The 14,157-nt window shown below is 35.7% G+C and overlaps 2 protein-coding genes across 2 annotated transcripts in view; one reads left to right on the top strand and one right to left on the bottom strand.

Moving 5' to 3' along the window:
* Window positions 1–14,157, bottom strand: part of PLCZ1 (phospholipase C zeta 1) — a 154,458-nt gene that overhangs the window by 23,264 nt on the left and 117,037 nt on the right. The window lies entirely within an intron of this gene.
* Window positions 1–14,157, top strand: part of PIK3C2G (phosphatidylinositol-4-phosphate 3-kinase catalytic subunit type 2 gamma) — a 352,823-nt gene that overhangs the window by 305,124 nt on the left and 33,542 nt on the right. The window contains exon 30 of the mRNA XM_058743529.1: window positions 5,893–5,968. Within this exon, the coding sequence (XP_058599512.1) occupies window positions 5,893–5,968 (76 nt within the window). The remainder of the gene's footprint in view (window positions 1–5,892; window positions 5,969–14,157) is intronic.

Here is a 14,157-nt window from a genome sequence, read left to right as displayed (position 1 = left end):
GCTGTGATGGAGAAAACTATAGGCGGAGCAGTGGAGAGTGGGAGCAAACAGGAGTTTAGATCAAAATACACTAGGTTTGAGTTCCATACAAAATTTCTAATCGGAGATGTCAAGAGGAAAACTGACTGTCTTGAGGTGAGGGAAAAAGAAAGGCTGGAAATTCAAATATTGAAGTTGTCAGCAAATAATTGGTTTTCTAGGTCATAGGACTAGATGAGATTACTTAGGGTGAAATGTAAACACAGAAGAGATCTGAGGACTAGACCTTGCAGCATACCAAGTTTAAAGTTTGAGAAGATGGGAGAGAATCAACAAGAGAGGTTGAGAAAAAAGCGACCTCTTAGAGACCAGAAGCATTTTATGCCTGGAATCAAATAGAAAATTAAATTCAAAGAAAGCAAAATCAGCTGTTTCAAATACTACTGCTAGGTCAAATTTGAGAATTGACCACTGGATTTAGAAAAATGAGTATCATTGGTGAATTTAACAACGGTTTGATGGGAGTGTTAGAAACAAAACTCTGACTAGAACAGGATCAAAAGAGGGGTGCCTGCGTGGCTCAGTTGGTTAAATTTCTGACTCTTGATATTGGCTCAAGTCATGATTTCATGGTTTGTGAGTTTGAGCTCCACATAGGGCTCTGCGCTGTCAGCCCAGATTTCTCTTTTGGGATCTCTGTATTTCTCTCTACCCCTCCCCAACTCGTGTGCACACGCTCTCTCTCTCTCTCTCAAAAATAAATAAATTAAAAAAAAAAAAAGAATAGGTTCAAAGGAGAATATGAAGAGAGGCATTTAGGATAAAAATAGGAAATTATCCTTGCAGGAGCTTTTATCTAAGGATGAACAGGAATAAGATAATGTGCAGGAAAATGTAGGTCAAGAAATTTTGTTTACTGAAATGTTAATAGTATATATGTATGCTGGTAGGAACATCTATTGAAGAAGTAAAAACTGATGATGAGAAAAATGAGAACTTAGCCAGAGGCCAAAGTGTTAACCTTGAGTAAAGAGCATGATATCTTGTGACAAATCAGTGTGAGATTAAAGTACAGACAGTCCACCCATGTAATGGAGGAAAGGGTAGAAGTGAAGTAAGATGATAGATGTGTTGGTGGTAGCTTATAGAAATTCTTTTCAAGATAATGGAAGCGCTTTCTTCACTGATCGAGACAAGATCAAGGGAACAGGAGTGAGTGCCTGAGTAGGATGCAGAATAACATCAATAGGTGAGAGGAGTTAAAAAGCAAAGAAACTACCACAGGAAAGGATAATTTGTGTGAATATTAAGATAAGCATGAAATGGGGCGCCTGAGTGGCTCAGTTGGTTGAATGTCCGACTCTTGATTTTGGCTCAGGTCATGGGATAGAGCCCTATGTTGGGCTCCATGCTCAGCATGGAGCCTGCTTAAGATTCTCTCGCTATGCCCCTCTCCCCTGCTCATATACTCTCTCTAAAAAAAAAAAAAAGTAAAGTAAAACACAAAATTATTTCAAAAATAAATAAAATAAAATAAAACAGTGTGAATTACGACAAGAACTATTGAAGAAAATGACAATGTTCCAGGGTGGAAAATGTTCAAGAAATGAAGGTCAGTGACCTAGAGGTCAGTAGACAAGTGCAACAGCAAGGGAGGTGGGGAGGGCAGTAGAGTCAGCAGACATGATCTTCAAAGCAGGGTATTTTTATAAAAGAAGAAAGAATGGAGGTTAGAAGAGCAAGGAGATGCGAGGAGGCTACCTACCCCACCACCAGGACCAGAGAGATAAAGGGAATGGGAGAGAATGCAAATGCCATTTTAGAGAATTAATGGGAAAGCGCAATGGAAAATTAGAAAATACAATATGCTTAGAAAATACAATATGTTGCTGATGATATTCTCCAAAACTGGCTGCTGCCTTTTCTTTCTCCACAATGCTACACTGTCACCTTTCTAAAAATATCTGATTGTGATGCTTTTCTGCTTAACATTCATCAACAGGTCACAGTAGTTTCAGGTTTCTATAGAACTAGTGTGCTCTAGGACTCTGAAGCCACATCTCCCACCTGTCTCCCATATGCATTCTTCACATCTATAGGCCATTGGCAATGATAACACAGGTAACACAGGGCTTTGTTGGTTGGTTGCATTTTGTTTTTTGTTTTGTTTTGTTTTTGGTACTAATTTCAATCACTGAATCACTTATGCTATCTAATATTCAGGTTTCTCACTTCTACAATAGAGTAATTAATTTCAGAGTTTTTTGTTTTGTTTTTGTTTTAACCTGGGAGACCATTACCTTTTGAAGAACTAAGCAGAAAAGAAACACTCTTCATAATGTGAGAACCTCCTGGGTATTGCAGCACATTTAGGATAAGTGGCCTTGCCCATTAATTGCCAGTTGTATCCTCTGAGACAACCAAAAGTGTGCCCACACGTTTTCTAGACACCTCATATTGTAGGGTAGCAAGTAAAATGCAGGCCACCCAGTTAAATTTGAATTTGAGATAAACATATCTCTTTTTAGAATAAGTATGTTGCAAATATTGCATGGACATCCTCTGGTTTTGTTTGCTGTATCTGCCAGCCCTACTTATGGGGAACACTGCTAACTAGGATTATACTTAGAATCCATGTAAAAATGGCACCTGTAATGTTGCTCAGTATACAACCTATACAACTAAATGTAGCTACACTGCTTGGGGATCAATACAAACCCAACTGAGAACATTGATCTAAGTCATCAGTAAGAACAACTTTAGTACTGACATTTCTATAACTCATACTCTATAGTGGTGCAGTGTGCTAAAAAGCAGTGGGAGGCATGCACGTGAGTAAAGCCAAGTCTGAGAAAATTTCAAAATTAATTATTTTAAGATCCAACAACATTACTTTTCCTCCCCCTCTTCATCTCTTTTATTGATTTCTCCCTCCATTGACACTGAGTCATGTTTCTCCTCAAGAATGAAAACAATCTCGTTACAATAAGGAATTAGTATTTAGTATGTCACCCACACCCAGAATTACAAATGAGGATTTCAAGGATATGACAGTGTAAACACAAGGGAATAATTGGCTAGTGGTGACATTTCAGACACTAATTGGGAAGATATTCTGCCTACTATTGAAGTTTAATAACCATTGGGTGGTGAGGCCAAAATGTCGCCAGAGAAGAATAATTGACTAGTTGTCAAAAGGCCCAAGAAGGTCAAATTTTCCTCAACAAATTCTACACAGTGTGAAGTTTGACTTTAAGCTTACAAAACAAAACAAAACAAAACAAAACAAAACAAAAAAACAAAAAACTTGATTTGGTCAGCATCCTGAATATGGATACATTTCCTGGGGATAGATTCTTATTAAGCAAGTTCACAAGAGATTAATACATAGAGATCAAAATTTGGTAATTAACTAATTTACACTGATGCATAAAACTGCTACATAGATAACAATATATGCATTGGAAAACCAATGTATTCTTTATGTAAAAACAGATCTCAGTTCTGGTTAATAAATATTGATTAAGCAAAAATACTCTATTAGATATGAGTGAATAAATGACAGTCCCTCCTCTTGATATCCTATCGACGAGGCTAAAAGAGTAGAAAAGAAAGCACATGAAAAACCTTGGGCAAATGGGTGGATAAGTGTGGAAAGGATGGATAACGACAAAGTGTGTAGGAAGACAAAGAGGTGAGAGAGCTGACACACTTGAGGAAAGAATAATTCTTTTATTTATTTTAATTTTATTTATTTAAAATTTATTTTAAATTTACACTGAATTTAATAATAATTCAGTGTAGTTAAGCATGAAGTCCTAGAAGAGAAATGGTGAGAGATAAAGAGGGGAAATGAGCAATATCCCAAGCAAAAAAGGTCTTACAAGCCTTGTGAAGCAGTTAGCCTGTTTCATAAAAGCAATAAGGAGCCATTGCTGGGTTTTAAGCAGTTAACTGTTAGATATTTATTTTGAAAGATCAGTTTGACTATGAAGTGGAAAACAGATTGGATTAAAGAAATTGTGGTTTATATACACAATGGAATACTACGTGGCAATGAGAAAGAATGAAATATGGCCTTTTGTAGCAACGTGGATGGAACTGGAGAGTGTGATGCTAAGTGAAATAAGCCATACAGAGAAAGACAGATACCATATGGTTTCACTCTTATGTGGATCCTGAGAAACTTAACAGAAACCCATGGGGGAGGGGAAGGAAAAAAAAAAAAAAAAAGAGGTTAGAGTGGGAGAGAGCCAAAGCATAAGAGACTGTTACAAACTGAGAACAAACTGAGGGTTGATGGGGGGTGGGAGGGTGGGGTGGGTGGGTGATGGGTATTGAGGAGGGCACCTTTTGGGATGAGCACTGGGTGTTGTATGGAAACCAATTTGACAATAAATTTCATATATTGGAAAAAAATAAAAAATAAATAAATATAAATAAATAAATAAATAAATAAATAAATAAATGAATAAATTTCAGTTTTAAGGAAAAAAAAAAAAAGAGTAGCAAGGTAAGAGTTGGGAATCCCTGCTGTAATTTAGGTGAAAAGTGAGGATGTTGGAACTCAGAAGCATACCTGGAAAAAAGAAATGGGTAGTTGAGATATTTAGGAATTCAATAGGGGACTTAGCAATAAATATTATGTGTGGAGTAAGGAACAATGGAGAGTCTAAAAAATACACTCTATTTTGAGCCTGGACATAGGAAGAAGTAGCAAATTGAAGGCAAAGAAAATGCAGTTATTGGTGTACTTTTTGGTTGTAATTGTCTTTAGAAAAGTCAAGGAAGCCAACAAATAGGTGTTTTGATATAGAGGGCTGAGGCTCAGGAGACAGATCTGGGATAAAGGTTTAGATTGGTGCATCACTGTAGAAGCTGCCAAAAGGGATACCATCACCCAGAAAGAATGTGTCAGGAGTGAGAGAGATGGCCTGGAAGTGAAGAACACTAGAACTTAAATTATAACCAAAAGGAAAAGGAGCCTGAAAAAAAAAAGTCCAAAAAGAGATGACGGGACAAATGGAAGCAAAACTGAGACAACCTAGTATCATAAAAACAAATGATAGAGAGTTTTTCACTAGAAATAGAGTAGCTATATAATAGCCAAGAAAATCCCCATCAGATTTGGTGGGGTGGGGTGGGCGGGAGACATGAAAAAAGAAAAAGTTATTAGAGATGATGTTATAAGCATTTTTGGAGAATGATTAGTGGGGGGAATCCTGAGTGCTGTAGACCATAGAGTAGAAATTGAAGAAGTGAAACCAGTATGAATGTTGGTAGCTCTTCCCATAGGTTTGTGTCAAGGAAGGGAGGGGGCAGAAATAACAGGATTCGAAAGGGGCATTAGTGACAGTACGTGTGAGTATACTTTGTGTGGTTTGACTCTTCTGTTTGCTAGTTGTTAAAATGGAGAGACTACTTTATGCTGATGAGAAAGAAAGGAAGAAAGTAAAGTTACTAACATATAGATTGAGATATTCCACAAGGTTCCTAAGGAAGAAGAAATAGAATCTAGGACATAGATGAAGGGATCAGCATTGGGTGCTGTCTTGCTTACCTAGGGCTGCTATTACAAAGTACCACAAGCTGGATGATTTAAAGAACAGAAATATGTTGTCTCTTGTTTTTGGAATATGAAAGTCTAAAGTCAAGGTGTCAACAAGGTTGTTTCCTTCTGATGGCTGTGAGGGAAGAATCTATTCCAGGCCTCTCTTCTTGACTTATAAAAGGCTATCTTCTGCCTATGTCTCCTCACATTGTCTTTCCTACATAAATACCTGTGTCTAAACTTCCCTTTTTTATAAGAACACCAGTCATATTAAATTAGGGGTCTATCCTCTACTAGTGAATGGGAGCAATAAATAAGTAACATATGAAAAAATATTATATTTTCTTTTTTTTTTTTTTCAGAGTGATTGCGTGCTTAGTTTTTTCCTCTCTGAGCCTGTGCAACAAACAATTGAAGAACCATCATTTGTGGACCTAGGCAAGTAATTTTATCATTATTACTATGTACAATTTTTGAGTTTCAATATAATTGTGCATAAAAATCACAACTACGTATTTTTTTCAACTTTCAAATTAAAATCTTTTTAAAGAATAAGCTTTAAGGGTCTTTTCCATTTCCAAAGCTTTTTAACCCCTTAAAATATGTTCAAGTTAAATTAAACCGAGTTGTGTTTGTCCATTTATGATAACTACATGATGTCACGCTATTAACTCATTTCAATTAATTGTGCTTCGAGGTGGAATTGCATGTCAGAGACAGCGTTCTTGTTTTCCCCTGCAAGTAAGTTTTCCAGGTTACTCAACATCTTAGGAAGCAACAGAAGTAAATATTAGGCAATAACAATGATTATGAATTATCTAGCCATTTCACTCTTATCCTTTAAAGCTCAGTAATTACCTCACAAAGTCTTCTTTTATTACCTGGATCCCAAACTATCCCAGCACAATTATCTACCCTATTTTTCGCCAAATGTGTGTTAATCCTAATGAACTTTTCTAGCATTTCTCCCAGACTGGCAGGAACTCTCTTTGAATGTCCCATTAATTTTAAGTGTCCATAGTATAATTCCATTGCCAGTAGCTATCAAATACTGATACTGGTTTTTATCTCACAAAGATTTGCAAGCCCATAATTTGCTAGGCCTCACCCTCCTTTCCTTCACAGCTCTCTGTTTTTATTTTATCCGTATCCTCCTTGTGATTCTTTGCCTTTAAGATTAGACCCATCGGCTTCTCACCTCTGCTCGTATCTAACATTGTAGTTACTTACACTTAAGTGCAGAGGTCTATACAACCAGATCAAGCTGAATAGTGTAATTGCTTATTAAGTTGTATATTTATGTGTGTGTCAGCCTACTTCTTCTGTTAGACTGAAGCAACTTTAAACTGAGGCCTCACTTCCCCACTATGCATTGCTCTGTTCTCACAATCTCCAAATTTGACATCACTCTCTGACACTTTGCTTATATAGACAAACCATAAACATTATTAAGTAAATATAGTTAATAGAACAAACCATAAATATTTTTAAGTAAATATAAGGTAATTTCTTATAATTAATCACATGTATCTAAAGAATGACATCCCCCCCAAAAAATATTTCCTTTTTTTCTTGTCATGATACACAAATATCTAACAATTATCTTCTTTTCAAAAATATTGTTAGCTGGGGATAACTTTTACCATTAGTATTTATAAACTTGAACTAACGAGATTTAAAAAAAAGCATAAGGTTGCTGATTTCTATAGTTGTCAGACTTTTTAAAGAGTAATAGCTTGATCTCTATTCTGTCATAAAAGTCCTTAAGGGAAATTGTTTCTCTATGTATCAAAAAATTAAACTGTGGATCACTATCAAATTTGTAGTTTTGCTGAGGTATTATTTCTCTATAGGATGTTTGAAATACATAAGCACACGAAAAATTAGGATTATTGTAAAAAATAAAATGGTGGTTTGATTTTTTTCTCATTGCTAATTTCTTACTACATCATACAATACTCAAGACTTGTTTTGGCAGAGTGGTGATAGACAAAAGATTTGATTCTCAATATTTGACTGCATATGAAATACAGCCTATTGTTTCAAAACAACAAAACACAAGGGTGGCTAGGTGGCCCAGTTGGTTAAGCATCTGGCTTGGGCTCAGGTCATGATCTCACAGCTCATGGGTTCAAGCCCTGCATCAGGCTCTGTGCTAACAGCTCAGAGCCTGGAGCCTACTTTGGATTCTGTGTCTCTCTCTCTCCTGTCCCCCACTCATGCTCTGTCTCCCTCTCTCAAAAATAAATAAACATTAAAAAATTTTTTTCAATAAAAATAAAAAAGGAATTTGTCTTTTTTTTTTTAACGTTTATTTATTTTTGAGACAGAAAGAGACAGAGCATGAACTGGGGAGGGCCAGAGAGAGAGGGAGACACAGAATCTGAAGCAGGCTCCAGGCTCTGAGCTGTCAGCACAGAGCCCGATGCGGGGCTGGAACTCACAGAGCGTGAGATCATGACCTGAGCTGAAGTCGGACGCTTAACCGACTGAGTCACCCAGGCGCCCCAGAATTTGTCTTTTTGTAAAATGTTTATTTATTTTGAGAGAGAGAGAGAGCACGGGAGAGGGGCAAAGAGAGAGAGAGAGAGAGAGAGAGAGAGAGAGAGAATCCCAAGTAGGCTCCACACTGTCAGTACAGGGCTGGACACAGAGCTCAAACTCAACAAACCATGAGGTCATGACCTGAACCAAAATCAAAAGTCCCATGCTTAACCAACTGAGCCACCCAGGCGCCCCAAGAATTTGTCTTTTAAAGTGCCAATCCAATAAATACTCTTCTCTACTTCACACTTTTCCTTGGCTTCCCGTTGCTCTTAGGCAGGGCCAAGTTCATGGGTTTGTGACTTGTGCAGTCACACTAGGCACAGTGCTTAGAAAGGTCCTGCACTTGGTTTAATACTCTGTCACTATTTCAAAATTCTTAATAATTTTTGTAAAAGGGACCCTGCATTTTCGCTTTGCATTTTCATTATCACTGAGCCTCACAAATTATATAGTTGCCCCTGCCCTTAGGGTAAAGAATTCTCATGATGGCATCCCAGCAGAATCTGGCATCCTCCAGTTTCCTTTTCCAGCTCTAATATCAGACCCTTCCCTATCTTGATTCTTTTTCCAGTTCCTCAACTAAGACAAGCACACCAGCACGTAACAGATGGATCTTTCTCTGCCTGGACCACTTGACTCCCATTCTACCTTCTCCACCATTTTTTTTTTTTTGCATCCTTCATATCTCATCTCAATTGTCTTTGCTCTTTACTCCTAAAATGCTTTTTTTTTTTTCAAAATTATTGCAGTGGTGATTATGGCTTTGTGTGCTTCTTTGTAGACTAGAAATTCATGAAGACATGATCCATGTCTATATTGCTCACAATGGAACCCCAGGGCTTAGCACAGTGGTCTACTATAGATTCACTCTCCATAAATAATTACTGAATAAATGATTGATGACAGAAAGAACAATGTATGACACATTTATATTCTCTACCAAGGTAGCTTGTCATTTTTATTAAAGGGACAAAGAGAAGAAAACTAAAATCCCAAATCATGCCACTTCTCCCACACTTCCCACTTCCCATGGCAGTGCCCAGGCACAAGAACTTCACTGCTTCCCAACCACTAGAATTCTCTTGAAGTAGCACCTAGAAAAGAAATCTTCTACAAATTACCACATTAAATATGGACTCAACCAGACTCACCCAAAGCACTACCCAGAAAGTTGCTGCATTTTATCTTGTATACTCTTTAACTCTCTAATAGCATGATCCTCTATACTCCCCCAAATTAATAGAGGTCCCATGCAAAATAGTACCTCCACAAAAATATAAATCTATCCATCCTCTACCAGTACACAACACTGACATGAAGAAGATAGATTTTATTGTCAAGGTATAGTGACAATAACATAGGTAATGGAGTAGAACATGATCAAAGGTAACAGTTGTCAGAGTTAAGAGGATGAATTAATAAACATGTTTATATGCCATTGATAATAACAAATGGTTGCAAACAGGAGTTTTCAATCATTACCTCACATTACCAACCTCCAGTTGGAGATGCTATTAATTTAAAAGGGAACTTGAAGCCACTGTCTCCATGGCAGGGTCTCTCTGGTTAATGTTATAGCTACTTACTCTAGCAGAACTCAGTCAATTATCTATACACTGAAGTATGTTACCCAGGTTTTCAATGTAACTGTTAATGAGATGGAAGGACAAGAAAGGGAGGGCTGGGGCTACTTAGAAATAAATATTTATATTAGGTTGTTTTTGAAAGTTGAAATCTTTAAATTTTACGCATTTGCTATATTATATCATAAAATACCATGTTTCCAATTAGAAAATTATTTTAGACTTTTATTTGTGGCTAATGCAGGCAAGGAAAGATAAAAGAAGATGAAAGAAGACTTTTTCTAATTATTTTATTTCTAAAAGCTGAGTATCAAAAGATATCGCTAAAACCTAACAAATCACGTGATAAAAATAATTGTAGCATATGTAATATTAGTGTTAGGGAAACACTGAGAAAGATTATAACATTGAATATAATTAGGTGGTAGATGAAAGTCAAGTGCAAAATTTTATACACATTAATTTTATCTCTGTCTCTATTAGGAAACAAATATTGTCAAAAAAAAATAAAAGTTTAAGAATACTAAATAAAAGTAACCACTATAACAAAAGTAAAAGTTTTCTAAGTATTACAAGTACATAAAAATAAAAACAAATTACATAGCCAAAGATTTTCTTTAAAAATTATAAAAACAAAAATGTTATATTTCTTTAATAACATAAAACAATAACAGAAAATAAATCTATTGTATCAATAAGTAGAAATGGGCTTAAATTAATCTATAAGAAAAAATTTCCAGTTGGAGTAAAAGTATAAATCATAACTCTATACTTTATGTAAAAACACACCTAAGAGAAAATGATTTTTAAAAATTAAAAATTAAACTCCAAGCACAGGTACATTAGGACATGGAGACCAGAAGCCATGATGTTAATAAAGAAAAGGTGGCATTTAAGACAAGAAGCATTGAATTAAACAAGAATACAACTTTAAACTATCATAAGTACAATTCTCAATAACGATATGAGTGGTTATGACTACATATCAACTATATGACAGCAACACATATAAAGCAGAAATTATGGAACATTCAAGGAAAAATACACAGACTGGTAATAGGATATTCTAATTAACTTCTCTTGATTTATGAAAGACTGAGAGAAAAAAGTAAGTAGATACAGGGGCGCCTGGGTGACTCAGTCAGTTAAGCGTCTGACTTTGGCTCAGGTAATGATCTCTCAGTTCACAGGCTGGAGCCTGCTTCAGATTCTGTCTCCCTGTGTGTCTGCCCTCCCCCACTTGCATTGTCTCTCTCTCTCTCTCTCTCTCTCTCTCTCTCTCTCTCTCTCTTTCTCAAAAATAAATAAAAACATTTAAAAATTTTTAAATAAGTAGACACAAAGAACACTAAATAAAATTAATAAGGAAAATTGGTAATTTATATAAAAACTCTTTATCCTGAAAATCATGAAAATAGATTATATATTAGGCCACAAAGAAAATTTCAATAAATCCTAAAAAGTAGAAATAGTACAGATATATTTTTTAATCATGAGAAAGTAAAGTGAGAAATTAATTTTAAAAATTCAGAAAGCTAAAAGATACTTAAGTTTAGATATTTATGAAAACAAACCTCTCTTAACTCTTGGGCCAAAAGGACTTAAAGCACAAAATGGCAAAATTTCTAAAGAATAACAATACATCTCAGAAACATGGGAGAAAGATAAAGCAATGCTCAATAACTGGAACAATTGGAATAAGACCACAAAACAAAACAAAGGAATACAAAAGAGAAAAATAAATGGATGAAGAGTCAAGTAGAGATTAATGAGTTAGAACACAGAAAACAGAATAAATAAATCTGGAAGTTTAAAAGTAAACAATAAAATAAAAAAGCCAATGGCTAATATAATCAAAAGACTGGGGGCAGGGATGCCCCGGTGGCTCAGTCCATTAAGCATCCGACTTCGCCTCAGGTCATGATCTCACGGTTCCATTAGTGTGTTCGAGCCCCGCGTCAGGCTCTGTGCTGACAGCCTGGAGTCTGCTTCAGATTATGTATCTCCCTCTCTCTTTCTGCACCCCCCACTCACGCTCTGTCTCTGTCTCTCCCCAAAACAAATAAACATTAAAACGAATGGGGCAAATGCAAATATGTAAAATACAAAAGGAGAATCAAGAAGTAACCATAGAAAAAGATGAAACTGAAGAATAGTAGGAGACTACTTTGCTCAAGTCTACAAAACTAAATTTGCAAATCTGTCTGAAATAGTGTTCGAGGAAATCACAATTTCCTTGCTCTAGAAAAGATCAAGTTTGAGAGAAAAGAAAAAGCTTCAAAAAGCAAACTTTAGAACACTACCAAGTTCAGATGATTTCCACAGGAATTCTATAAAACCTTTAAAAAGTAGGTGATTCCACTGTTAAACAATTCCAGAGCAGAGAAAAATAAGGAAATTTTTCCATATTATTCTTATGAAGCATATAAAGTATTTATGCTGGTAGCTTCAAGGAATACAAGAACAGCAAAAAAGGAATCACAGCCTAATCTCACTTCTGAGTATCAATGGAAAATTCTAAAATATTTGCCAAAATAATCCATCATCACACTAAAGGAATGAAATTCACCAGGACCAGAAATGCAAAAATGGTTCAATATTGGTAATATACAGTATACATGTTATCATCTTAAAAGACTTAAAGAGAAAAATCATGTGGTTGTCTCTATAGACCCTGAAAAGGCACTTGATAAATTTCAGTAAACTTTCTTGACAAAGCACTCAAATAAAAATAAATGGGTAATGCTTTAACATGAGAAAATGTATCTATCTTGGCTATCCAAAGCCCACATCAGGCATGACAAGGAAACAGTGGAAAAGCATTTCCACTAAACTATAAAATAAGACACTATGCCCATGATCATCATGGTTACCAACAGATAACTTACTGTTTCACCTCTTTTAGGTCTTTGCTAAAAATTAACCTTCTCTGGGCACCTGGGTAGCTCAGTCAGTTAAGCGGAGTCCGGCTTCACCCAGGTCATGATCTCATGGTTCAAGAGTTCTAGCCCCACTTCAGATCCTGTATCTGCACCGCCCCCCCACCTCTTCCCCACTAAGGCATGCGTTTTCTCCCTCTCAAAAATAATAAATTAAAAAATAACTTTTTAATTTACCTTCTCAGTGAGAAGTACACTGATCATCCTATCTAAAATTGCAAACTGACTCTTATTCTGTTGGTCCTCAGTGCCTTCATCATGTTCTGGGTGTTTTTTTTCCTATCATTCATCATATTCAGCTTATAATAACTTTACTGGTTTATTGTGTGGTTTTGCTTTTTATATATCCCTGGCTACTATAGAAATGCCAAGAGAGGAATTTTGTCTAACCTGTTCCAAGGGTCTAGAACAGTGCCTTGTCCATAAGATATCCATAAATATTTGTGAAATGATTGTATGAAATTGAAAAAAAAATCTTAGAAACAAAGTTTGGCAAAGAGAAGACAAAACAAACAATGTCTGCCAGTAACATGATTACATACCTAAAAAAATAAGAATCAACTAAGAATCTAACACAAATGATGAAAATTCAATAAAGGTATCAGGTACCAAATTGATGTATAGATAAAGATAAAATAAACATGGAAGATAAATCCCAGGGGTACCTGGGTGGCTCAGTTGGTTAAACATCCAACTGTTGATTTCAGCTTAGGTCATGATCTCACAGTTCATGAGATGGAGCCATGCATCTGGATCTGCGCTAACAGCACAGAGTCTGCTTGGGATTCCTTCTCTCCCTTTATCTGCCCCTCCTCCACTTGCACTCTCTCTCTCAAAATAAATACATAAACTTAAAAAGAAGGAGAAGAAGAAGGAGGAGGAGGCAGCGAAGAAGAAGAAGAAGAAGAAGAAGAAGAAGAAGAAGAAGAAGAAGAAGAGGAAGAGGAGGAGGAGGAGGAGGAAGGAGAAGAAGAAAAGAAAGAAAGATAGATCCCATTTACAATAGCAGCCAAAAAAAAAAAAAACTTAGGAATAAATTGAACAGGAAATATGCAAGAGCAAATGAAAAATACTTTAAAGCATTAATGAGGGATTTCAAAGATTCCTTGAGCAAATGGAAAGACCCAACAGCATGCTCTCTTGTATAGGAAGATTCTACATCATGAATCTTATGTCAGATATTTCTGATATAATTCTGAATATAATTTTTTAAATATCAATAGATTTATTTTTAATTAGATGTTAATTCTACAGTTCATAAACAAAAATATATAAAGACCAGGAAAATTGAACACAAGCAGAGAGGTAATACTAGCCCTATAAAACACATTACAAAGCCTTGATAATTAAAACAGTGTAGTGTTGGCCTAAAAAGAATGAATAAATAGAACATAACAGATTGTACATAAATAGGGTCAAATACATCCAGGAATTTAATATGTGGTCAAACCACTAAGGGAAAATTCAATAAATGGTGATGAGATAGCATATTTCAGACCATATGCCAGGTTAAAGACCAAATGGATGAAAGATTTTAAATGTAAATAACAAAACCATA

The sequence above is a fragment of the Neofelis nebulosa genome, chromosome 8, assembly GCF_028018385.1.
Source record: "Neofelis nebulosa isolate mNeoNeb1 chromosome 8, mNeoNeb1.pri, whole genome shotgun sequence".
Taxonomy (NCBI): domain Eukaryota; kingdom Metazoa; phylum Chordata; class Mammalia; order Carnivora; family Felidae; genus Neofelis; species Neofelis nebulosa.
This window is presented reverse-complemented; position numbering and strand designations above follow the sequence as displayed.